The sequence below is a fragment of the Haliaeetus albicilla genome, chromosome 8 (assembly GCF_947461875.1).
Source record: "Haliaeetus albicilla chromosome 8, bHalAlb1.1, whole genome shotgun sequence".
NCBI lineage: Eukaryota > Metazoa > Chordata > Aves > Accipitriformes > Accipitridae > Haliaeetus > Haliaeetus albicilla.
In genome coordinates this window covers 332684-356051 of record NC_091490.1, presented here as the reverse complement: position 1 = coordinate 356051, position 23368 = coordinate 332684, and the positions used below count along the sequence as shown (strand labels likewise).

The 23368-nt window shown below is 42.7% G+C and overlaps 2 protein-coding genes across 5 annotated transcripts; one reads left to right on the top strand and one right to left on the bottom strand.

Moving 5' to 3' along the window:
* Nucleotides 1–137: 137 nt before the first annotated feature.
* Nucleotides 138–8906, bottom strand: CRYZ (crystallin zeta). Of its 4 annotated transcripts, none has more exons than XM_069788392.1 (9): nt 8805–8906; nt 7027–7151; nt 6536–6688; nt 4667–4830; nt 3645–3696; nt 1501–1650; nt 984–1085; nt 795–890; nt 138–544 (listed from the first exon to the last, which is right to left on the bottom strand). In XM_069788392.1, the coding sequence occupies exons 2-9, from the start codon at nt 7135–7137 to the stop codon at nt 383–385; spliced, it is 990 nt and encodes a 329-aa protein (XP_069644493.1). In that variant the 5' UTR covers nt 7138–7151; nt 8805–8906; the 3' UTR covers nt 138–382. The 4 variants fall into 4 exon arrangements, with proteins under 4 accessions (XP_069644493.1, XP_069644494.1, XP_009911193.1 ...); XM_069788393.1 differs by lacking the exon at nt 8805–8906 and adding an exon at nt 8465–8560; XM_009912891.2 differs by lacking the exon at nt 8805–8906 and adding an exon at nt 8153–8405.
* On the top strand, nt 8670–18171 carry TYW3 (tRNA-yW synthesizing protein 3 homolog). The gene is made up of 6 exons (XM_069788394.1): nt 8670–9206; nt 9797–9877; nt 14785–14883; nt 15719–15790; nt 16070–16203; nt 17088–18171. The coding sequence occupies exons 1-6, from the start codon at nt 9033–9035 to the stop codon at nt 17305–17307; spliced, it is 780 nt and encodes a 259-aa protein (XP_069644495.1). The 5' UTR covers nt 8670–9032; the 3' UTR covers nt 17308–18171.
* Nucleotides 18172–23368: the final 5197 nt, after the last annotated feature.

Here is a 23368-nt window from a genome sequence, read left to right as displayed (position 1 = left end):
TTATATGCATATTGTTAGTTATATACATTTATGTATCTGCTGAAAAAGCAGGCTTCATTTCGCACTACCTACAGTGGCCTCACTATAACTTCACATAGAGCATGATATTAAATTCTATCTTAGATATTAGTTTCCCCTGCATCACAAGGCCACACCAGCCGAGAAAATCTATTATTTCCACATCAGCCAAAAAAGCTACAAAAATTACTTTGAAGTATATGCAACTCTGCTTATTACAAAAGGAAAATAGATTGTTAATTAATTAATGTAAGTTAGCATTTTCTGTTACTGTCAAACCTGATCAAGAGTATGTTTTACATCCAATGAATCATGTAAGCAAAGGTACCGTTAAGAACAGCTACAAAATAAATGGAAAAAGACTTTATGGAAGGAGCACCATCTTTCCTCGAGCACCACTGCTATGAATAATATCTTCATGAGCCTTAACTACTTTCTCCAGTGGATATTCAGAGCCCACAATTGGTTTCAGCCAGCCAGCTTCTATGCCATCAAGGAGTGCTGTCGCACATTCATGCCTCTCCTCCTGCAGGTAATAAAGACAGCATTTACCACCAGGTCTTTACATTTTAGAAAAGTATTGACTATTTATGTAAGTGTTAAACCAAATTTCACAAGCCAAAAATATTTTATGATGTTCTGAGATTAAATCATAACATAAAGGAATGAACAAGCACGTTCATTACGCTTTCATCCCTACAAATGTTTTTAACTGGAAATAGGGAGGTGTTGGAATAAGCCAACAAAACAGTCTTTAAAATAAAAATGTTTCTTACCTCAGTTTCAAGAAACAGACTAACTCCAATTATGCTAGATTCTTTACTCATAGTGTCTCTCGGATTTATCTCAATAGGACCTCTAGAGCCCACAACCTGTTACAAACAAATTAAAAGGTATTTCAAGTTACAGCTGTTGAATTGCATTGCTAAATGCACAAACTAAAGTCAGTCACAAAAAATACCTACCATCACCCTTCCTCCATAGGACAGCAGTTGCAAGTCAGTAGCAAGATTGACATTAGAGAGCATTTCTATTATTATATCAACTCCTTCCATCCCTGTGTGTTCCTGTACAGGACATAACATGTTATTTAAATCACTCCAATTAGTGCTTGGGTACCACTGTTTATTTCATATGCTACAGATAATATACATTTTACAGTTTATTGTTTAAATCTTAAATACAGCCTTTGTATTAAAGCTGACAGCTACTAAGTTTAATTTTAGCATATTTGATATGCTGAATTATGATATGCTACCATATTGGAATTTTCTGGAATGCAAGAGTCTCTAAATGCCATTGCCTGTGAAGAAAGCTCAGCTTCCCCAGCCCGGAAAAGTTTTCCCTTGTGTAGAAATGAAGAAGGCAGTACACTATTACTTCTACATAAATCTCCTTCAAAAAACTTCTGCAAACAACTGTTCACATTTTGTTAGTAAGAAAAATACATGCTGCACCACCTATCCCTGAAAACATGCTTACCTTAATTTTATCAATGTAATTAGCTTCTCTGTGATTAAATACTTGGTGAGCGCCATTTCTCAGAACTATGTTCATGCCTTCCTTGGTTCCTGCTGTACCCAAAACCTTCAAACCACAAGCTCTGGCAATCTGACATGTTGCTATTCCCACCTGAGGGGAAAAGAAAAAAAGAAAAGAAAAAAAAAGAAAAAGAAAAAAATGTCTTTTTTTCTCCTTCTTTCTTAGCTTTTTAAATTTTATGTATTCTACCAGCAACTTGGAACCTACTCATTTAAAAAGCTGGCCTGGTAACATTTATTTTTAGCCATAATAAGTAATTTGGATCTTAAAGATAGCAAATACTCTTTGAAAAAATAAAAGATATTTACAGAGGCATAGTACAGTCTTGTGGGTTTTTTAATAGCTCTCAGCATTTGATATAAATCCATGTAGAATGTTGTCTATCTGTTAAAGTTGGGCCATATATATTTGATACAAAGCCAAGGAAATTCTTCTCTTCACAGAATCAGCTGCTATTGATACCAGCATTATATATTGCAAAGACAATCTGCAAGCACAAATTTTATTAACAGTACTTTTGTACCTTTCACATACAGATTAAATGATATCTTTAGAAACCAAATTCTCAGCGTCTCATACCAGTTTTGCACTCCAGAGGATGTTTAGAGGTGAGGGATGCCTTCATAAAAACCTGAGGTTGGAGCCAATGATCACTTGAGGCATACCAATGTCATCTCTTGGTTTTGCTTTGTGTCACGCCAACAGAATACAAATGCAAAACAAGGGAACAGCTGACACGAACAATGGGATTCAGTCCCAGCTGGTGAGCTTCCTGCGGCTACAGATTCGGCAGCCCACTGTACCAACCATACAGCTGGATACCTCCTCCAGGATATGTTAAAATATGTATGTTTTTATATTTTTGGTGGCACGACAAAAAAATAAACAAACACACAAAGACGACCATAAAAACTCCATTCTGTGGCTCTGCTATTTAAATTTGTATGTATGAATAACACAGAAAATAAATGGACAGGCTTCTCGAAAAAATCTACCATGACCATCTGTCTGGCCAGGATCTGCCCAAACTGTTTGGCAAATGTGACCTTGTTTTCTCAATAGCAGATCATCAGTTTTCAACTAAATGAAAAAACAAACACCACTAATTAAAATACATCATGGCCAGACTGATTTTCAGAGAAAAATTCAAAAGGAGGCACATTTTTAAGAATCATTATGTAAATCAGCATCACTTGAAAGAAAAGATGCAGCACAAACCATCTTTTCTCTTCAGCATGTGCTTCATACCTACACGAATCTCACTGCTTTGACATGTGTTCCTATAACAAAGGTTACAAGTCCACAGAACAACAGATTCGCATTATACACTTCTGCAAACCAAAGGCAATATATCTTTTCAAGAAACATAAAACAAGAACTATGTTTAGTTTAAGAAGAAAAAAAAAGGCTACGATGCTGAATATCATTCTAGAATCTTAGAATGAGATCTGAATTCCTCCTCATATGAGACTGTCATAATCACCTTTTTGCTGTCTACCAAATAATTAAGGAAACTTTGCCCATTTAGGGCAGCTGTTCGATACGTCAGCAGAAGCTGAGCAACAAAGTGCAGAGTACGGGGGATAAACTAGAACATTGTGTGAAAGAAACCTGAAGTTAGCTTGTCATGTAAAATCAAAGTAAGAATGTATGTTCAATTTCACACAGTATTCAGTCAGGAATTTATATATTCCAGTGTATCTCCTTGTGCAGCCAGAAATGCAAGTTGCTATGCACCAGTGATTACTGCTCAGAGAACTGAGAACAACTTGCTCATATTTTAAAATTACAGCTTTCTGCTATTAGTTTTATCTCAGGAAGAGCGGTTATAAAGCTTCCAGACCAACTTCCGACTGCAGCAATGTGTTTAGGGGCCTTACACAATCACTCACGCAGTTTCATAGTTATTTGGAATAACAGGGTTTGCTCTAACAAAAAAGTATCCTAAAGTATCTGAAATAAAAACCTAATTTTGTTAATCTATTAATTGATACAAATGTGGCCATAAATCACACCACAGACAAAAGCAGATAACAGGGACAGAAAGCGGCATTTCTTATAACTTGCCTTCTCAAAATACTTACTCCTCCACTCGCACCATGCACTAGCACACTTTCCCCTGCTTTGGCATGCCCTCTGAATGAAAAAACAGAAAATACTGGCATTATGATTGTAGCATATAATCATTAACCATCAGGCTGTATATACCGACATCAATCTCAGCTTTCACACAGTATTACTTCCAATTTATGTTATGGCTAAACAGGTATAATCAGCCTCTTTGGGAAAACAAGGAGGCAAAATAAACTATACCATTTATGAATTTAAGTAATATGCAATTTTGTCAACATGCAACTAGCAGCAAGTAACAGTCTGGTACTGAACTTCAGTTCAAGACCTTCACCTGTTACAGATCTGAAAAATCACAGAATGGTTTGGGCTGGAAGGGACCTTAAAGATCATCTCTTTCCGACCCCCCTGCCATGGGCAGGGACACCTTCCACTAGACCAGGTTGCCCAAAGCCCCGTCCAGCCTGGCCTTGAACACTTCCAGGGATGGGGCAAAAAAATAACATAAAAATAAACCACACTCATTCTAATAATTTGTTCTATCAAACTAAACCAGTCCTAAGCTCTTACCTAGCTGACAGGGAAGTCTGGTTTTTACTTGTCATACTGTCCTAGGGCACCAGCCAGGACTGTACACAGAGACTCTGGCAAGAGAGGCTCATGAAGAAAACAGGTGGGTCTGCTCTACAGCACATTGTCCATTTAATTAAGAAATTACAACTATTCCTGGTCTTCTTCCCTAGCTAAAATACCAAAGAGTACTGAAAAAGAGTTACACGTTTTATTACATGATACTTATAGAAGAATCCTTCCCAGGTCTGTTCTCTTAAGAAGAAATACTTAACAGGAAAATACAGTCATTAGCTTCTAGGTAGCAATTGTCTGACAATTCCATCAGTATAACGAATTTAACTTAAGTGTTTTAAACATTTCCCACTCATTGATCTCCCCCCATTTTGCAGGACAATGAAAATATGGGCTTCAGTATTTTAAATATTCAAAAGCAAAATGCACAAACTTAGATTTGGCACCTTACTTTTGGAAAAGAGCACGATAAGCAGTGAAGTAGGGTATTCCAATCGCTGCTCCTTGCCTAAAGTCCAACTTATCCGACAAAGGAAAGACTCTATTAGCTGCAGCAACTGCATAATCTGCATATCCTCCGGAGATTGTACCAGTAGTAAAAACCCTGTCACCTTTCTAGAAAGGAGGGAAAGAAAATAGAGAAATTAATCATCTCCCTTCTTTTTTCCTTAATATACATTAAGAACTAGTTCACAGAAGTTCAGGCTATTTCTAACAGCTCTCCTATTAAAAATAACCAGTTATATTTGTCACAGAGAAGATTTTTATAAATGCTAATACATACAATCAATGCAACACAAACCATATAATTTCATATACTTAGATTTAAGCGTCATAATTATAAACCCCGCTCCACAGTGTAACACACAAACCTGCCGTCTCATTAATATTAACCTTAATGAACCCGAACACTAAAGAATTCCATCCACAGATTCCAAATGCAAAACCTCGAAAGCTTTTGCAGACACAAAAGAAATATTTCTCAATTATTTTTGTTTAAACATGGAAAAAAGATATGCTCTTAATATGCCCTAATGTAACTAAATATCGCTGTTGTTCTTCAACAGTGAATACTCCAACCAGCAATTCAGCAGGCGATGCAGGAAACGCACCACCTGGCAGTGTGCTGTGCGTGCGGGCGCCAAGGCGATTCAGTCCTGCCAACGGGGTACGACACTAGCTGCTGTGCTCCAGGTCAGCACCCAACCTTGTACAAGCCCGCTCGCAGAACGCCAGTACCTGTTAACATTCGCACTTACTGAGCTCTGGTTTTTCGACTTATTTGCACGTTGATCTCATTAAACATATAGCATGTGGACTACGCCAGTTTGGTTTGCAGACATTGGGTATTAACTGCTGTGCAGAGGGCTGCATAGCAGCACAGCTGTTTCTCAAGCACTATGAGTACGCGAATGAATGAGCTTGGCTACTCGGCATTTTCAGGATGTCTGTCAGTGGCACGTATTGATCTCATCATCTCTCTCTTTCATTCAAGCAAAGAGCATCATGAGTTCCGTAAGAAACAAAACACACGCACAGCAGATATAGCAAACTACTGATAAGAAAGTATGAATAAACATGATTCTTCTCTCTAGATAACCAAATCTCTCATCATTCCCACAATAGTTACATAAATTCCAAGTCAGGAAATTCCAACACAATTTTAACTACAATTTTTATGTTTGCCTGAGACCAACAGTCTTAGTGACTTGAAAGGAAGAATGGATTTAAAAACTAAATAAATTTCATAGATATCTTTTAGCAAGCTGATAATTGCCTTCTCCTGTCCCAAGACCTTCCCCCTGAGAAAATCTAAGCAAAATTACTAAACTAGAGTAGTGAAGTATTTTGACAGTTTTAACAACAAATATGTAATTTATGGGGTTTCATAGGTCAGTAAAATAAAAGCTATTTCCACTTCCCCAAAAAACTTTACAGATTTTTTTTCAGTTCTGCATGAAATTATTTCATCAAATGTAAAGCATCCAACTTCAAATATTTCTGCAATGCCATAAAAATAGTTGTGACCCACAACTTTTGTACACCTGATACCATTGCTTCAAGCAGACAAACTGAAGTGCCTCTTCTGAGGCCTTTTAACTCTTGGAGGCCAACAGCATTAAAGACTTCCCTACAGTTCAATCTGCACACTGGGCGGCCAGTATGATCTCACTGCGTGCTTTTACCAGTCAATGAAGGTGATTTTCGCCCCTGAACAGATTACATGATTATAAGCAATAAAAAAAAGAAACAGTAGCATAGCAATCACAGAAAGAGGATACAATAAACAATAATGAATTAAAACCCAATGTATAAATACCTTGAATGCAGTCACATGTTCCCCAACACTTTCTATTACACCAGCCACATCTGAGCCAGGAGTATAGGGTAAAGCCGGTTTTCTAGCATAATTTCCAGAACGAATATATGTCTCGACAGGATTTACCCCACAGGCATGGACTTGAATTAACACCTAAAAGAAAAGATGCTTCTTAAGCAATAATTAAAAAGATTTAGAACTTGAATTCACAGCACTGTGTCATGGCATTTTAACTAAATTCTTACACAGAGTCAGCAAAAATTCAGTGTTGAACTGAAGCTGTTTTCAGGAAATCCTTTATATGGCTTATGTAGCCCATATGACAGTAAAAAGCCCACATTTGTTAAACATGATGTCTCACATAGCATGAATACACTGATCAAAAACTACGTATTCAAGATGGGAAGTTTTGGTTTGTTTTCTTTACTCTGTTCCAAGTGTTCCTATTACCATTCGATGTCATTATTTCAGTTCACAGAACTCATATATACCTGATTTTCTTTTGGAACAGGAATTAAAACATCTGACTGCAGTTTAAGCACTTCAGGGCCACCAAATTCAAAAACTCTGACAGCTCTCATCACATTTCTTGTGGCCGCCATAGCGATCAGAATATCTGGGGGAGAAAAAAACCACAATAATACTGTAACGCCTTCATAATTTATTTTCCATTTTCAAAATAAAAAATCAACTGCCTGTCAAGCAACTGATTAAATAGAAGATCGCTCCTGATTTAGATTTAAATTGGGGGGGGGGGTGTTTGTTATGGGTCTGGTGTTTGTTTGTTTTCACAAATCTTGCAAAAGGCATAAAATTAACCCTACCATTTGCAGGACTTTATGGGTATTGAGAGAAAAACATGCAAATAATTTATCCATAGAAGTATTTCTACAGCAGCTCCTGCAAACACTGCACTGCTGTCACATATGGAGAGATGTACACTACTTTGGGGAAAAATATTGACAATTTACTATTACATTCTGGCAAAACAGCCTGTCGAACATTGGGTGACTGGGTAATCTAACCAAGTGACATTCCAGTCACTGCTCCTGCTTACTATTAAACTTACCTGTAAAAAAAAAAGCAACAAAAACCTAATTACCAGCTATCAAAAACAGAAGATACCGTAGGACGTTAAACCAAGTCAGCAAAAACTGAAGTGCAGACATTCAAGACTCCAATCCTTAATTCCAGCTGGATTTCGCCGCTGCAGCTGTACGCGACAGAGAGCATGAACCACAGCCCTCAGCTACTGCAGCTCAGAACCTCGTACACATTAATGGAAGCAATGACAATTTATCAGCAGATGAAGCTGCTATTCCAACTGCATTCATTTGTGAGGTATTCTAACAAAACACCGTGAACCAAGTTACTCCTACTACAGGAAAAGCTATACACAATTCTTTCAGGAATCTGATCGACTCAGACTGAGGAGCTTTACTGGGTATGCAGCAAAAAAAATCACAGGAGAGCAAACAGGAAGGTTAAAGACAGCCAGAGATCACACTTTTGATCAACTCTGGCTAAAGAACTTTAGCACCGTAGCCAGAAGCGGGCTTTTTCTCAAGGACGATTACAGCTTTTAGAAGTACCCGACTGACTGATTTTTAAAAGTACCTGATGACTTTTTTCTCCTCACTGATACCGTCAGCAAGGCTTCTCGGTTTTGGTTACCTATTCACGTCAGGAGGAGCATCAGTCACACGGATATACACTACTAACTTCTGCGGGTGCCCCGGCAGCCGAGGGGAGCGGAGGGGAGGGGAGGGCGGGCGCGGCGGCCCCGACTGCTCTGAGGCCTCCCCCGCCTCAGAGCGGCCGCCGGGAGCCCTGGCCCCGGGGGCGGTGGGGCAGCGGAGCCCGCTCCTCCGTCGCAAGCAGGGGCACACCCGGATGAGAGGGGCCTGGCCCGGCTCCTGGCAGGCTCACTGGCTGCTCTGGAGAGAAGCGCGGCCGCGGAGCGGAACGGCCCCGCCGCGTCTGGACGGAGCGGGCCCGCCGCCGCCGCCCCTTCAGCGTCGCCGGCGAGGCCCCGCCCCGGACACGCCCCTTACCGGCAGGCCCCGCCCCTGGCACGTCCCCACCGTCAGGTCCCGCCCCCTCGGGCAGGCCCCGCCCCTCCGAGACGCCCCTCGCCGCCCGGCTCCGGCCCGAGCCCCGAGCCCCGCGGCCGTGTCCGCCTTGGCCTGCGGAGCCCGTCCCTGCGCGGCGGGGACAGCCGCCACGGGCAGCGCGGGACCGGCCGCGGCCCAACCCCGCCGCCGCCTACCTCCGGAGCGCTCCTGGCCCCGCGGCGGAGAGCGGGCCCGGGCCGATCGGCGGCGGAGTGCGGGCGGGGGCAGCCGCGGGGAGAGGGGGGGCGGGCGCGGCGGCGCGCACCCCAGGCCCCGCCCGGCCGTCGGGCGCGGAGGCTTGGCCCTCGCCGGCTGCCGTCAGGCTCGCGCGGCGGCCGCCGTAGGTGCGGTGCCGGCGCCGGGGTGCCGCCGCCTGCCCCTCCATGGCGGCGTTCCGGCAGCGGAAGGCGCAGCGCCTGGCGCGGGCGGACGCCAGCAGGAAGGGCGGCCTGGACGAGCGCGCCGTCCCCGTCGTGCAGCTCCTCAACGGGCGAGCGCGGTTCTGCACCACCAGCTCCTGCTCGGGCCGTCTGGTCCTGGCGCAGGGCAGCGCCGCGGTGAGTCCCGCCCGCGGAGGAGCCCGGCCGAAGGCTCGGCTCTTGGGGCCCGTGGAGGCTCCGGCGGCGCCTCTCCCTGCCCGCGGGCCCGCCGCGCTCCCCCGCACCGGCCGGGGCCGCTTCCCTGGCGTGGGTGCGGGGCGGGCCCGGCCCCGCTGCCCCGGGCACCCCGCGGAGGGGCCGCAGGCCGGCGGAGGGGCCGGGGCCGGGGCCTCGCGGCGCCGGGAGCGTGCCGGGCACGCGGTTTGGGAGCCCCGGCGCGACGTGCCGGGGTTTTGGGACGTGGAACGGCAGAAGGCAGCGTTCGGCGGTCCGCCGTCTCCGCTCCGGCAGCTGTCATCTCGGGGGCTGGGACACGAACCCGGCTGATGCCGGCCCTCGGTCTGGCCGCCTTACCGGGCTGAGAATACCCACAAACGCAGATAAGCCCGTTTGGAACGACTTTGGCGTAAATATGGTTTCCTGCGTTAAGAAAACACGCTTTTTTAAAAGCGACATCACTTACTCTGAAGGACCATTTTCTTATACGAGCACAAGATCAAACGTCACCTACCTGTACTGCTAGTTTAATCGTTTCTCTTCATCGCTAGGATACAAACAGCTGGGAGATCCAGAAGAAAAACTGCACGTGGCTCATGGTAACACATGAAACGTGCACCAAAGACGATGTGGTAAGAGGACAGTACGGTACAACTTTTGACGTTTATTTAATGCAGTGCTCCTAATGTCATGGAAAACACATCATATAAAACAGAAATATTTAGGGTTTTTATTCCTGGTACTGAGATGAATTGACACTCTCCTTTCAAAATAAACTTTTCTCCAGGTGCTCTGCTTAATAAATTCTTAAGACCTGCTTTGAAGAGAATGCTTTTGAGCCTCATACCAAATTCTCTGCATAGTTGTAAATGCAGCTGATACGAAACTTGAATAATTTCCTCCTGTCTGGAGTCACGTAATCTCCACATTGCAATGGCTCAACAAGAAGTCAGTAATTACTGTTGTTGCTGTAGCAGAAGATTGTCTTTCAAAAAGCAGTTTCTGAAAATCTAAGATACAGTGATTCTTACTTTTTCAAAGCCCTTTCCTTAGAATAAGTGGAAATAGTGCTTTTCTAAGCAAGTGTTCTTCCTTTCCTGAAAGATTACTGTTAGTCTAACAGTGTATTTTCCATTTTTTATCTGCTCTTTGTTTTCCCTTCTTGTTGGATTGCCAGCAAGGTATCAACTGGAGACTAGATTTGATTTAAAAGCCTTCCTAACCAAAAGTAAAATAAGCTTAATTTCTGTAGAGTACTTGCTGGTCTTTGGACAGTGATGACCTAGTCATTAGCAGACTACTGGGCTAAATGGAAACAGTGTATTCCTTGTTAATACCAAAGTAACAATTGCTGTGTGAAGCTAGGCATTTGCTTAGTGAAAGTTCTGTGTCAAGCAGCATCTGAGATGACACTTACTGGAGCAGCAATGTTCCTGGAGGACACAGACACAGGATAATGTGGCCCTTATCCCGTTCTCCCACAGTCAGAGCCTGACATACCCATTAACGCAGTAATTGTAATGCCTTCTTCAGAATGAGTCAGCTGTGATGAGCAAACATTTTGTGTCCTCAGTAACTGTTTCATAAGCTATGGCCATTCTTGCTTTTTTGTTTTGGTCAGCAATTCCAGAAGCAACCAAAATGAATTCCTTTGTTTCCATTAAATGTAGATGTGTTCAGGTAAGCATGCCAGTGAGCATGTTCATTTTGTATGTAGTAACTCCTTCCAGACAGGTAAAACTGTCTTGAGTTAAAAAAACTGCCCTGAATTTAAAACTGTCTTGAGCCCAGCTTGCTGTGCTAACAGCCTTTTGCTTACAGACACCTGAAACTAGCATAACAGTGAATCTCTTATACTGCATTTTCAATTTAGTATCTTAAAATCCCCTGAAATTTAAAAGAAATATATATAGTGGGGTGGTTTGGGTTTTTTTTAGTATGCTTTCCAAATAGCCTGCTCTCTGCATACATCTCTTTGCTTTGTCTGTCCCAAAAAAGAAGCGGTTACAAGGTCAAAATTCTTTCACTCAATTCACAGCTTTCTTTACCACATGCATACGTTCTCACACATGCACAAAAGAAATCTCCTCCAAAATATTTGTCTGTCTTGGTATTTGTTCTAGCAAAGCAGAGCTTGCTGAAATTTTCATCAGCAAATTTCAGGTTGAGTAGGACACAGTGGGTTGTTGCTGACTCTTAGGAGAGGAAATACTCTTGATTTTTCCTGTTCCCTTTAACATGTAGATGGCATTTTTTTTTAATGCATGAATTGCAAGTGTAAGAAAAATGTCTTTGACTAGTTTTTAAACTACTGTACTCTCATGTGTGATAAAGCTTTGCTAGTGCAGTATTTAGGAAATGAGAAGGGAAGTCAGGATCTTGTATGCTGTGTGTTGTGCTTTTCGGCTGTCAGGTCATTTGACCTCACTGTGTGTATTAACAATATGAACATAGGATATTTGTTTTGTAATTTATTTTTATCTCATTATCCTCCCAATGCTTAGAGAAAAAGCATTATGTATCACACAGTGCCTCTTTGGAAGGTTACTGATACGAAACAAATATAATCTCATAATTACACGACAGTGTAAAACTGAAATGGTGTAATTTTTTCCTTGACACACTATTGGTGTGAATCTCAGCCATCTTCAGTGTTGGATATTCAGATGTAGGTACAGCAGAATTGGGCCCACTGCTGTTTAATTCTTTAAGATGTGCATGTGCAGAGCATTCCCTTCTACCAGGACCAATGCACGCGGTTTTGTCCACGTGTCTGTACGGACAGTCCTGTAAGGTATGCTGTCAGCTGCTGGGTTTGCCTGTTGCTGACAAACCTTCCAAATGTCTAGCTTGAGCATCAGTAGAGTGTATCTGGTGAGTGAGGTGTCATCTCAACCTTTTCTTGTCAGCAGGTTTTGCCGAATGCAGTGAGCTGTGTGCTGCCCTCATTACACTGTAACTTACACCTGAGCTACTAACGTGACTGGAGCTGTGCAGCGCTGCAGTGACAGCATTTGCTGTAGTACCAACAGACGCTCTTTCTAGAGCAAGAGCTGCGTTCTGCGTTACTGTAAATGTGCTGCTGTGGTCAGTCACTAAACACAAGTCACTTTCTGTTTCGTATCAGTTCAGCGATTGCTCCTGTGTTTGGAAGAGAGTGGTTTTCATTTGTGTGAGCTTGTTTACGTATCACTGACAGGTATTTTCTGTCATTTCATGACAGCAATTAGACTTTGACTCTTTTAGAGATGAGGGGCCTAATCCTATTCCCAGTGGGTGTTTTCCCATCTGCTTCACTGGGAGCAAATCAGGGCCTCAGACTTCGTAGACTTAATAGAAAATTACTTTCAGCATTTCCCTATTAAATTAAGTTTGTGGGGAATTAATGATTTAGACACAGTAAGATAATAAAAAATCTTTGCTGAAAATATTTTGTTCCATTAATAAGCTTTTGAGGAAACAAGTGTAGGACAGCTTTGGGGCGATGCTAGCATGCATAGATGATTTCAGTCAGTATGACTTTCTTAATTAGTTGTAGTCTTGCTGAAAAGCTGCCTCTATAGAGTATCTGCTAAATTACTTAGCCTTTTCAGAGAAACAGAAACCCTTAAAAACACCCTCACCAATATCACACACACACAGATCGCAGCTAATAATGTGTCCTCTGTTATAATACTTGTCTCGGAGACAAGTCTGTCTGACTTGGCTTCCAACCACAATGGATGCCGATCATTTTGCTGAAGCAGGACACTGTATTGCTCAGATGGCTAGAACAGAGTTCTCAAACATGGGAAAGCGTCTGAAAAGCGATCACGGAAACATTCCTGAAGAGGGAATGCACGCACTCATGGCAGGTCCCAGCCTGCGTTAACACCGTGAATGCCGACTGCTGCATGTGTTTGGACTGCTGTGCGTGTTTGTACTCCTGCTGAAAGCAGCGCAGCCCAAAGAGACATTACACAAGGCGGGGGCCTCTGAGTGTACACAGCCAGCCTTGTGCTGTGCTGCAGAGGGAAACCACACGAACTCTGCAGAGCCTGGCTTTGGATAAGGAAGCTGTTTGACCGTGCTAGCACACTCTCGGGCAGGGTGAATTCACCTCACTGGAGCACTGTGTCAACAGAACACATTTCCAGGCCCAGGGAAATGCTAAATAAGTTAGCTTAGGTGTTTCTGTACAACAGTGCATTATGCCATGTTGATCGTTTCTGTTTCTCATCAGCTTTAGCACAGCTGTGGTTACTTGGGTATTTTTTAAAATCTGGCGCACAAATTACGAACTTGGCCATTCAGAAAGATCTGCTTTCAACTTAAAATAAGAACATTTATGGAGGAGATGCTGCATAAATGCATTCAAATACTTTTCAGTGTTTAAAGGAGAGAGTGTTACTTCAACCGTTTTCTTTTATGGCATCACATCTTAAAAAAGCATATGAATTTTAATATTTCCTGAAGATTTTATTGAATATTTTCATTTTACAAGAAAGATGAGAAGGGCTAGACAAAACAACAAAGTATCGGAAAACAGCTGAAATTTCTCAAGTTAACATAGCAAATTTTTTAGTGATGTGAATTAAGCAAGAGAAGGCAAACAAGAAGGGGGGGGGCAAATAGTGCTTATGATTAAATAATCATACAATGAAATAAGTAATATAACTGCCTCAAAGCAACCTTTCTGAATGGAAGAAAGTAATATCAGCCCTTAAGATCTCTGCATAAAGATAGCGTAGAAAAATAGAGAAATTGTAATAGTAAGCCATGCAGAATGTCCTATAGCTTTCTCCACACTCGCAAATCCAGGAAAGATTGCCACTAGCATCTTGGTCTTCTAGGAGAACTGAGGGGTTTGAAGGTAATTTCTTGAATTTTATAATTATGAAGTTACTTTTTTTTTTCTTGTCTTGTGGGTTTATGCCTCTAATTACAACCTCTGAATTTTTTATAACCCTTACACAGTAGGCTATGCGTTATTATTTAAACTGGGATTAAAAGTGATCAAGTATGTTAGGCCGTGAATTTAATCTGCTGAATCCCAGAAAGTTTTCTGAAGTTGAGGAATGTGCTTCAGAAACTAAATGTCTTTGATTTTAAAGAACAGTTAAAAAAAAAAAAAAGAAAGAAAAAAAAAACAAAAAACAAAACACCAAACTAAAAAAACCTGCTCAGGTTTCATCTGACTGCAGTAAAACAGTCCTTTTCCCGTGCTGTACTGACTGTATCGATTTGTTTGAATGTGCAAAGAAATAAACAGGGAAGTGCAGCTTTTCAAGTTTTTAAAGTCTATCTTGCAATGAATTTCTATCAGACCTAATCAGTTTAGCAAACAGAATCATGGAAATACATGGAATTTCTATGTATTTTGAGCAATGAAAAATCAAAAGCAGCTGAACAAACCCGATTGCTTGGAACTCATTTGCTGCATTTTTAATGCTTGTTTCACACAGTGACTAGCTATTCTTTTCTTTTCTTTTTTTTTTTTTTTTTGTAATAACAGTACACACTTGCAGTATGAATATAAATATTTTGGTGTATTTTCCAGATGACAGCACTGGAGAAAGCCACTGGTGATGTCGTGCTCAAGTTTGAACCATTTGTTCTTCATGTGTTATGTCAAGAGCTGCAAGATGCACAGCTTCTGGTAAAATTACATCAAGTAACAATGTTACATTGTTGTTCTATTATATTCCTTGCTGTAAAAGTAAAAGTATTGGCTCCTGAGTAAGCTTTAGCACTTAGAATAGTCCCAGATGTGCTGTATGTTTAATAACTGGGGTAGTAAGAGTATGCTGATGAAGAAAACATAGCTTTAAACTTAGTAGAGATTTTGCTGTACTTCTTAGAAAACAAAATTACTCAACTACAATTCAGTGTTCAAGCTGAAACAGGTTGCCTGGTAAAAAAATGTTTTTCCGGTGAGCCTGGGTTGCTTTCACTGGCTGAAAGCGATGGGTTTTTTTATGTGTCATTTTGCTACCCACCAGGCCATTTGGCTCCAGTGTTTCAACTAATTGAATAGTACCTTTGCCTTCTGCTTTTCCAGAATGACTCCAGAGAGTAATGCGTGATGGGTTTGTTCCTTCATTAATGTAGAAGAGAGTTGATTAGCTTCTTTTATAGTACTGCCGCACTTTTAGCTATAAAAGTGTTTCATGACTGTCTATATGGTTACCAGCTCTTCAAGATAAAATAGTACAGTGCCCAGAGGGATGTTAATGTCCCATCTGCACTAATGGATTAAGATTAGACAAATGAAGATTGACTGTGGTTGTTTGAAAACCAACCACAATTTGTGATACTACATGCGTTTTATCTTAAAAACATTTTAACGTAACTGTTACTGCATTAATTTGGGGAGATGGTTTTCAATAAGTTTTTTTGCAAAACTGAGTATAAACTGCATTGCAACCCATCCATAATTATTTCTTGCTGTGAAAGTGTGTAAGACCTGCTTAAGCCATTTATTTGTTCCGCAGTATTCAGTGGCTATCGATTCGGGGTTCAGGAACTCTGGTATTACAGTTGGGAGAGGAGGAAAAATTATGATGGTAAGGACTTTTCTACTTACACGTAAAGAATGTAACAAAATCATATCATTACTGTTAACCTTGATTTTTTTACGAGCCAAGATCTGAATTGTAATGTGATTGACAGCTATCACAGGGCATGCTGTAGCAAAGAAATACCTTTCTGCTTTAGTTGACAGTGAACTAACCAATTGTGTGTGTAAGTGGTTTTTTTCTGTAATGAACTTCCCATATTATTTAAATAACCTTCATAAAATAAAAAACTTTATTCTAGATAAATCCTTCTCTGTGTGTTTTTAGGCTGTCCGGAGCACTCATTGCTTAGAAGTTCCACTGAGCCACAAGGGAAAATTGATGGTCTCTGAAGAATATATTGAATTTCTGATACATGTAGCTAATCAGAAAATGGAAGAAAACACAAGGAGGATTGACAGGTTTGTAAGAGTACACCAATCCTATTCATGACATCTAAATCCAAAAGTGAGAGAGGTTATGTAAAAAAGAAAAAAAAAACAAAACCAAAAACATCCCCTCCAAAGTCTAAAATACAATTTCAGTTAATTTTTTGAGCTCTGAAGACTATAAACTGTTTAAGCAAAAAACCTGTAAATGACAGCAGTTTACAGACTATCTTTATTACTGAGTAGGGTTTAAGTTTCTTTTTCTAATGATAACAGCATTTGTTATTCTAACACAGTAACCATTTCAGAAGTATTCAGATTGCAATGCACACTTAAATCCACTAAATGCTTTGTATAGTTTCCAAAACTGATGATTTTATGAAGGCGGTGGAAGGTTACGCACACTTTGGGTCTTTACATTTGTCTCCATCTGAGGAACAGAACACGCAGAAGAGCCAAAGAGCATGAGGATCAAAAGGATGCTCAGACACCTACATGTACTAAGACCAGTTTCTTTTTATATGTCCATTGAAAATCTCTGTAGTTGTTAAGTTAAAAGCAATTGCTAATAGTAGCAGTCCATCTGATGATTCACACTTATCATTCATCAGTCGTTTAACCTGATAGCATTTTATAGTTTCTGTAAGATTAACGGGGTCTTAACAGCACATGAGTACATCCACTAATTGATTTCTAACACACAAGCATTACAAAGGAAAGTGGCCCAGCATACATAAGGACGCAAGCTGGTATTTCTAATTTTTCTTCCAGTATTGGCTAGAACATTTCAATGTTAGTAATGATTTTCTTCTCTTAACACATTTTAATTATATTACAAAAGCATTAGTTTCTCTGAGTAGTTTTGCAGATCCTGAGCGAACCTAAAAAATAATAACTACACAATTATTTCTTTCTAGATTCTACAAATGCTTAGAGGTAGCTTTGAAAACTGCCATCAGTGCAAACAACTCACCTTCTGAGGAGACAGAGAATCGCTCTGTGTACATTCACAGAAGAAAGAGGAAGACCATTCAAGAACAAGATGTACATACCTCTCTGAAGGATCACAATGAAGAACTGGAGCCTGAGGATGATACAGAAAGCAATCTTGCTATTTTTGCTGAAATCATGATATAGACTAAGGCATTTGAAAGCAAATGGAACACTGAATAGTAATTGTAATGCTCTTTGTAAGAGATAAAAATACTGCCTGTTCTAAGTAGTAACACTCTCATGGACATTTACCAGAAAAAAAGTAATTAAACAGAAGTGTGAGCGGGTTTAATGCCACAGAAGCACAGAGAACAAAACCTTAGAATGTTTTGGGGGCTTTTTTTAACAGCGCTGTTGAATAAACAATCTTTTAGTCTGTCAGTTACCACAGAAATAACTGGTTTGCTACAGTTCTCTGTGGAAGCATTTCACTTCCAAATGCTGGGTTTAGGCCTTCTGATTTTTGCAGAGCAGAGAAACTCTCAAAACTGGGTTGTTATCCTTGAAGGTTTTTAATCCCTCTAGGACCTCTGCAAAACAGTGTGCACCAATATAGATGGCCCTTTCAGAACAACAGAAAGCCACATATTAGCCAGCTGATGAACAGTACCTGGTGTGAAGGTTAGAATAGAGAAGTAGAAGTTACATACTGCTCTATGCTGGCTGCAGCTGCATGGGTCCAGGATTGTTCCTGATTCTTGTACCGGGCAGCAAAGTTGATGCTGTTTTCTTGCACTTTACCGTATTTCAGGCTCCAGCCCCACTGTGTTCATGTGTTCTGCTTCCCTTGGCCAGCAGCCATTAAGTGTTATTTTCCTTTGCATCTTTTAGCCAACTCTGTATTCTGGTAGTTCGTTAGCTCACTTACATCCCATTCTGTGTGGCCAGCACCCAGCTTCAGTTCCAGCTGGTGAGCAGAAGGGTCAACCAAAGCGTACAGTAACGAGCTTTCTTACCAGGCTACGAACCACTGACATGCAATAAATGTTAAATATAAAACTGCAATAATCTGTGCATTCCTGTATTGTACCACTGGAAAAGTCACTCCATACTCGTAGTGTATTTTTCAGAAAAATGGTGAATTTGTAAACCTTAGCAACAATGAATTCTGAGCCCTTCCTTTTATGACTGAGTGATCGCTAACGCTACAGAACAAGACCTGACCGAAGAAAATGGTTTATTTGGTACAGTAACTCCCCGTTCATATAGGTAATTGTTTCCATTACATAAGCCTATGTTGTGGGGACATTTTAGTTCCACTGTAAAAATTTGACATACTAGGTGGCAGCCAAAGGAAAAAGTAATTAGAGGCTTTAAACAGATTCTGAAAGACCTGTTAGGCTGTGTTTCCAGTAGCAGGCATGCCAAAACAAATAGATGAACCTGTTGTGCTGCTTGTTTGTGTTGCTAACTTAGAGCTTGAACAGTTTGGTGTGCTTGCTTTCATCCTATTTCTGGTGCCTTGAAAGGCCTCAGCGCCTGGTTGGGGTATGGAAAGGTAGAGGCCAACACATTTGCATCTTTGCAAGCAGACTGCAGTCATGTCAAGTGAAATGCAGGGTGGTTGATGTGTCTGTCCTTGGCTGTTGGCTGCGAGCACAAATTAAGCAAAGGGCAGAAAAAGCAGGCTCTACTATTTTCCTCCTTTATGGAGGTAGTGAGGCACTGGTGGCAAATTTTGAAGATTAAAGAACATCAGCTTGCGAGGTGACCAAGTGCGTAAGATGTTGAAATACCACAACAAACCTTGAAAAGTAATATGCCATATACGCTGTTTTCAAACCTCGTGTGTATTTGGGTGGACTGATCCTTGTTTAATTCTAACTGAGTCAGGGGGGTAAGCATTTCTAATGCTGAAGCGCTGCTTGCTGGGAGGGGTGCGGCAAGCGCCCATCGCCTGGCGGGATCGGAGCGTGTGGCATGGAGGTGGTGGAGCCACCGCAGTGGGGACGTGGGCGAGCAAAGCCGGTGTCCCACAGCCCGTGCGGCAGCAGGCACGCAGGTGGGAGCAGCCGAGGGTTCCCGCAGCAGGCCAAAGTGACAGCATCTCCTCAGGCTGTGGGGACGTGGCATCTGCTGCACCCGTTATCAGAGTAACGCTGGGGCAGCAGGCTTGCTTCAGGCTTTTGCAATCGCAAGTTTTTGTGGACCTTCCTTTCCATGCTGAGGCACAACTGCATTTCTTTGAACTGAACTGAACCGAAGCCCCAAAGCTTCCATCACAAACAGCAACATCTGCTTCAGCGCGGAGGGGTCTCGCAGGCCAGCTACCCCAGCAAAGCCCATCGGCTGGCTGTCCCTGTTCCCATTCCTGCTGGCGGGGATCCCACCGTCCGGTCCCGCAGGTCCCTCCTCACTGCCCGGGGGGGCAGCTCCTGCGTGTGGAGGAGGCAGTTGTTGCTTTTAAAAGCCAGGGGGGGATTTCAGAGAGTTTGTTCAGAACAGTCTGAACCATCGTCTGTGTGTAAAGCAGTCCTAACAAGGTCTGGCGCTGCTCTGTTAGAAATGACTGCAAGTGACTGTAGATGCCGTTAATGAACATGAGCAGTTTCCACACACTTGGCAGTGCTGTGATCTTCCACCACAGGTGAGAAGACAAAATTCAGCACTGAAGAAGCAGAGATGCAAAGAAACCATATCAGACTTCAACCCCAGCCCAAAGAGTATTTTTGAGACCAGAGGAGGCCTGTTTCAGACTTCCGAGAAGGTTATCTTCCAAGTACGTACAGTCATGAACGCACCCGTGTAAGGTGGGAGAGGGATCACAGATCCTCATTTTCCATATAAATCAGGACTTTGGTATGCTTTCAAGGGCAGAGCTGTGAGGCTATGTATTGGGAGGAAAGGGTATTCAATGCAACTACTTCATTTTTGGGGAAGCTTCTTTTTTCTTCTATCTTTATTTTTAAAATGTAATCCAAGCACTACTATAATGGCCCAAACCTTTATGGTATGTAACAGCATGCACAGGATTTACGTTCTTAGAAATATGGTTTGTCAGAAACTGATGTGTGATATGATCCCATGTTCCTCTTAAAAATGATACCAAATTCAGGAAGATTTTTTGACAGTCTTAACCTAGAAAAGTTACCTTAACTATTGCCATCTTGTTACTTTATACCTGTTAACTCCAATTATTGAAGATTGTTGGGGACCTCATACAAAAAAACCCAAGACCTTACAGTAAGAAAAATAAACAGTCTCATGATTCTCGGTGAAGGATTAGGGGATCGTGTTACTTCAGTGCTTAAAATACTGAACAGTTTTTACAAGGTTTTTCTGATGTTTTTAAACCCCCCTAAAGGTTTCAGAAGGCAATCCTGAGGTTGTGTCTCACTGTCCCACAGCCGTGCTGGGTAGGTAAAGAGCACCAGCACTGCCCTGCTCCACACACCACTACCCTTATTTGCCCATATACCAGGGGGTAACCACGCTTTTCCCCAGTCTTACCCAAGTTGCACAAATTCCTTTTGAGATTAATTTTGTCAAGCCGTGTTTTATTTCCACCCCCTAGAACTAATTCTGTTGCACTTTAAATGCAATATTCAGCGGCAGACTACAGGCATCCCAGTGGACAGAAAGGCTACATGCAACAGGAGGCAGCAGCCCTCAGAAAGGTAACGCTAGGGTTCAGGGCAGAAGAAAAAAATACTGATAAGCAACAAGATTCCTAAAAATTGGCAAATCTTTACCATTTGTAAGTGGGCTTAGCCACTTGATTAATGAAAGGGTATTTTCAGCCCAATTTTCATATTTGCTTTTGCTATCTTAAAATATTGGAACATTTAAAATTTCAATTTCATTCACTTTGCATTCAGTTGTTTCTGGGGAGACAGATGTATTAATTCACCCTACTAACAGATCGTTTTTTCTCACCCATAACATTTAGCATCCATACCAGAAAATCACTTTAAGTTGTCATTCCTCAAATTAGAGCGAAATCCTCAAATTAGAGCCAAAGCATTAGCCAGTTGTGCGCACAAAGGGCATCCAGCAGGCACTTCAGCATAAAAGTCACTTGACTGATTCACCAGGATAATTCTTTACATGCAAATCACAGATGTCACAAGCACAAGTATTTGCTTGAAACAGCTTCTTCCTCTGAAACTTAGGTACTTAAATCAGTTTACAAGAATGTAACAGGAACAGCATCAGACTGCAGTGGAAATCATTGTTTTCAAATGGAGTTAAAACTCTCAGGATAGGAGGGCTTATCAGTTCTCAGCCACCACTCCTATTAATGCTTTACTTGAAATTGCCTAAGTCTATGCATTTGACAACATGCAATTATATAAAATCTAGTCTCAGTTTTTAAAATAACTTTGTACTATTAAATATACCATGCATTGGAGTTTTAGAAGATCTTCAGTACTTTTGGTTACTGAAAATACACAATTACTTGGTAATATCTTGTCAATTTGATTTTACATAGTGTGATATTAAGGAGAATGTTTCACTTCTTACCTACCAACAGGTGAAAATAACACCAGTGCAGCATGCTGTGTGTTTTTCAAAAGAACCTTTGAAAGGAAATTTGAGTCTTCAAAAAAATAATCATGTGCCTAAATTTTCCTAGCTGTCCGCTTAAATTCTTTACACCAAGGGAAAGTAAAGGCTGTAAGAATTACTGTCTTAAACCTGCCAGCTCTGGTGTGACAACAGCAGACAACTATCCAGATATCAAGATCAGAGCACCTCCGGCTCTTTTTTAAAAACAGAGAACAATATCCAGATTCCATATAGAAAGTACACATAAGCTCTTACCCTGCTTTCTGGATGCAATTTATTTATGGCAACTGAGCAGACAGAATACTTTGGTCAATTTTGTACTGGGGAGTAAATAAAATCATCTTATTTTGTTTTCATTTTCTGCACGACCCCATGAAGAGAGAAATGTTTTTCTCAAAACGAATTTTTACCAAAAAGAAGATAATTCCTTTCCTCAAATAACACTGTAATCGGGTTTTATCGTTGTTGTGATTAGATTTTTTGATGAAGAACCCTAAAACCTAACAATCTGATCGTTTCCCTGTTAAATCCCCTCGCCTCGCTGGCAGACACACCAGTTCAGCACCTCACCCCAGGAACGCACAGGTCTCGGTTATTTTTCCATGCAGCAGGATCACGTTCGAAGGCATGCTGCCGCTGCACTGGCACCCAGATCGATACACGACGGTCGGTGCGGCAGAGAATTAAAATCTAACCTCTAGCACACGGGTGTCGGACGGCGAAAGCTGCCAGAAGCCCCCGGGACTAAAAGCGTGTGACAATTCGTACGTGCACCGGAGTTCGCTCCGTACAGCAAAGAACAAGCTTTTCCGTTTCCCCAAATAAGCACCTTTTAGGTACGGTTCTACAGTCGTTCTCCCGTGGTACAGGGAACGCAGCGGTGCGGACCGCCCAGGTTCAGGGGGGCTTCGCTCAGCTCCTTCGGCCGCCCGGACGCTCCCAAAGCTCCCCGGTTCGGTGCCGCATCCCGGGGCTGCTCGGTGGGGAGCGGCAGGGACCCCCCAGCACCCTCACTCTGCTGGGGGGGGGGGCGGGGGGCCGGCAGCACCCCGGTGCTTTCTGAAGGGCGGGAGCGCGGCTGCTGCCGTGCCCGAGCTGCCCCCCGGGGGACACCCTGCGGGAATCCCCCCCCTCCCCTCCCCGCCACCGGCGCCTGCCCACCCCCGCTTGGCCGACCGGGGTTGGGGCCGAGACCGGCCCCGGGCCGCGCTGAGCCCGGCGCGGAGCGGAGCGGAGCCCTCCGCGCCCCCCGCAGCCGAGCAGCCGGTCACCGGCCCCGCCGCGCTGCCTGCCCGGGCGCAGCGGGCAGGAGCTGGCAGCCCAACCCGGCCCGGCCCGGCCCCGGCCGAGGAAGCCCGGAGCGCGGCGGGGGCCGCTCCCCGGGGCTGCCCCCCCCCCCCCGGTAACCCCCCCGGGACCGCAGCCTTGCCAGCGCCGTCAGCAGCTGGGGCTTCGGTTGCGGTGCGGTGCGGATTTCAGCAGTAACCCGCAGCACGTGAAATGCACAGGCACCTTCAGAAAATGTAAAGCATCGTGCTTAGGGTGCTTGTAATTTTGGTACTAGAAACGTCTGCAGTCCCGCGCCCCCCCCGTTAAATGGTTTCCTAAGCGACACTGGAACTTCGGGCTGAGGCTCCCGGCATCTGTAACTCGCCAACCTCTAAACAAACGGACACACTTTTGATGCCGTGTGTGG

What these genes read in the sequence shown, in the direction of transcription:
- CRYZ (XM_069788392.1), bottom strand. Translation starts at nt 7,137, where the DNA reads ATGGCGGCCACAAGAAATGTGATGAGAGCTGTCAGAGTTTTTGAATTT. An exon ending in TGCATGGTGCGAGTGGAGGA is followed by an intron (nt 1,651 to 3,644) that starts GTAAGTATTTTG and finishes TTTTCCCCTCAG; the next exon opens with GTGGGAATAGCAACATGTCA. An exon ending in CCTATGGAGGAAGGGTGATG is followed by an intron (nt 891 to 983) that starts GTAGGTATTTTT and finishes TGTTTGTAACAG; the next exon opens with GTTGTGGGCTCTAGAGGTCC.
- TYW3 (XM_069788394.1), top strand. Translation starts at nt 9,033, where the DNA reads ATGGCGGCGTTCCGGCAGCGGAAGGCGCAGCGCCTGGCGCGGGCGGAC. An exon ending in CGTGCACCAAAGACGATGTG is followed by an intron (nt 9,878 to 14,784) that starts GTAAGAGGACAG and finishes TGTATTTTCCAG; the next exon opens with ATGACAGCACTGGAGAAAGC. An exon ending in AACACAAGGAGGATTGACAG is followed by an intron (nt 16,204 to 17,087) that starts GTTTGTAAGAGT and finishes ATTTCTTTCTAG; the next exon opens with ATTCTACAAATGCTTAGAGG.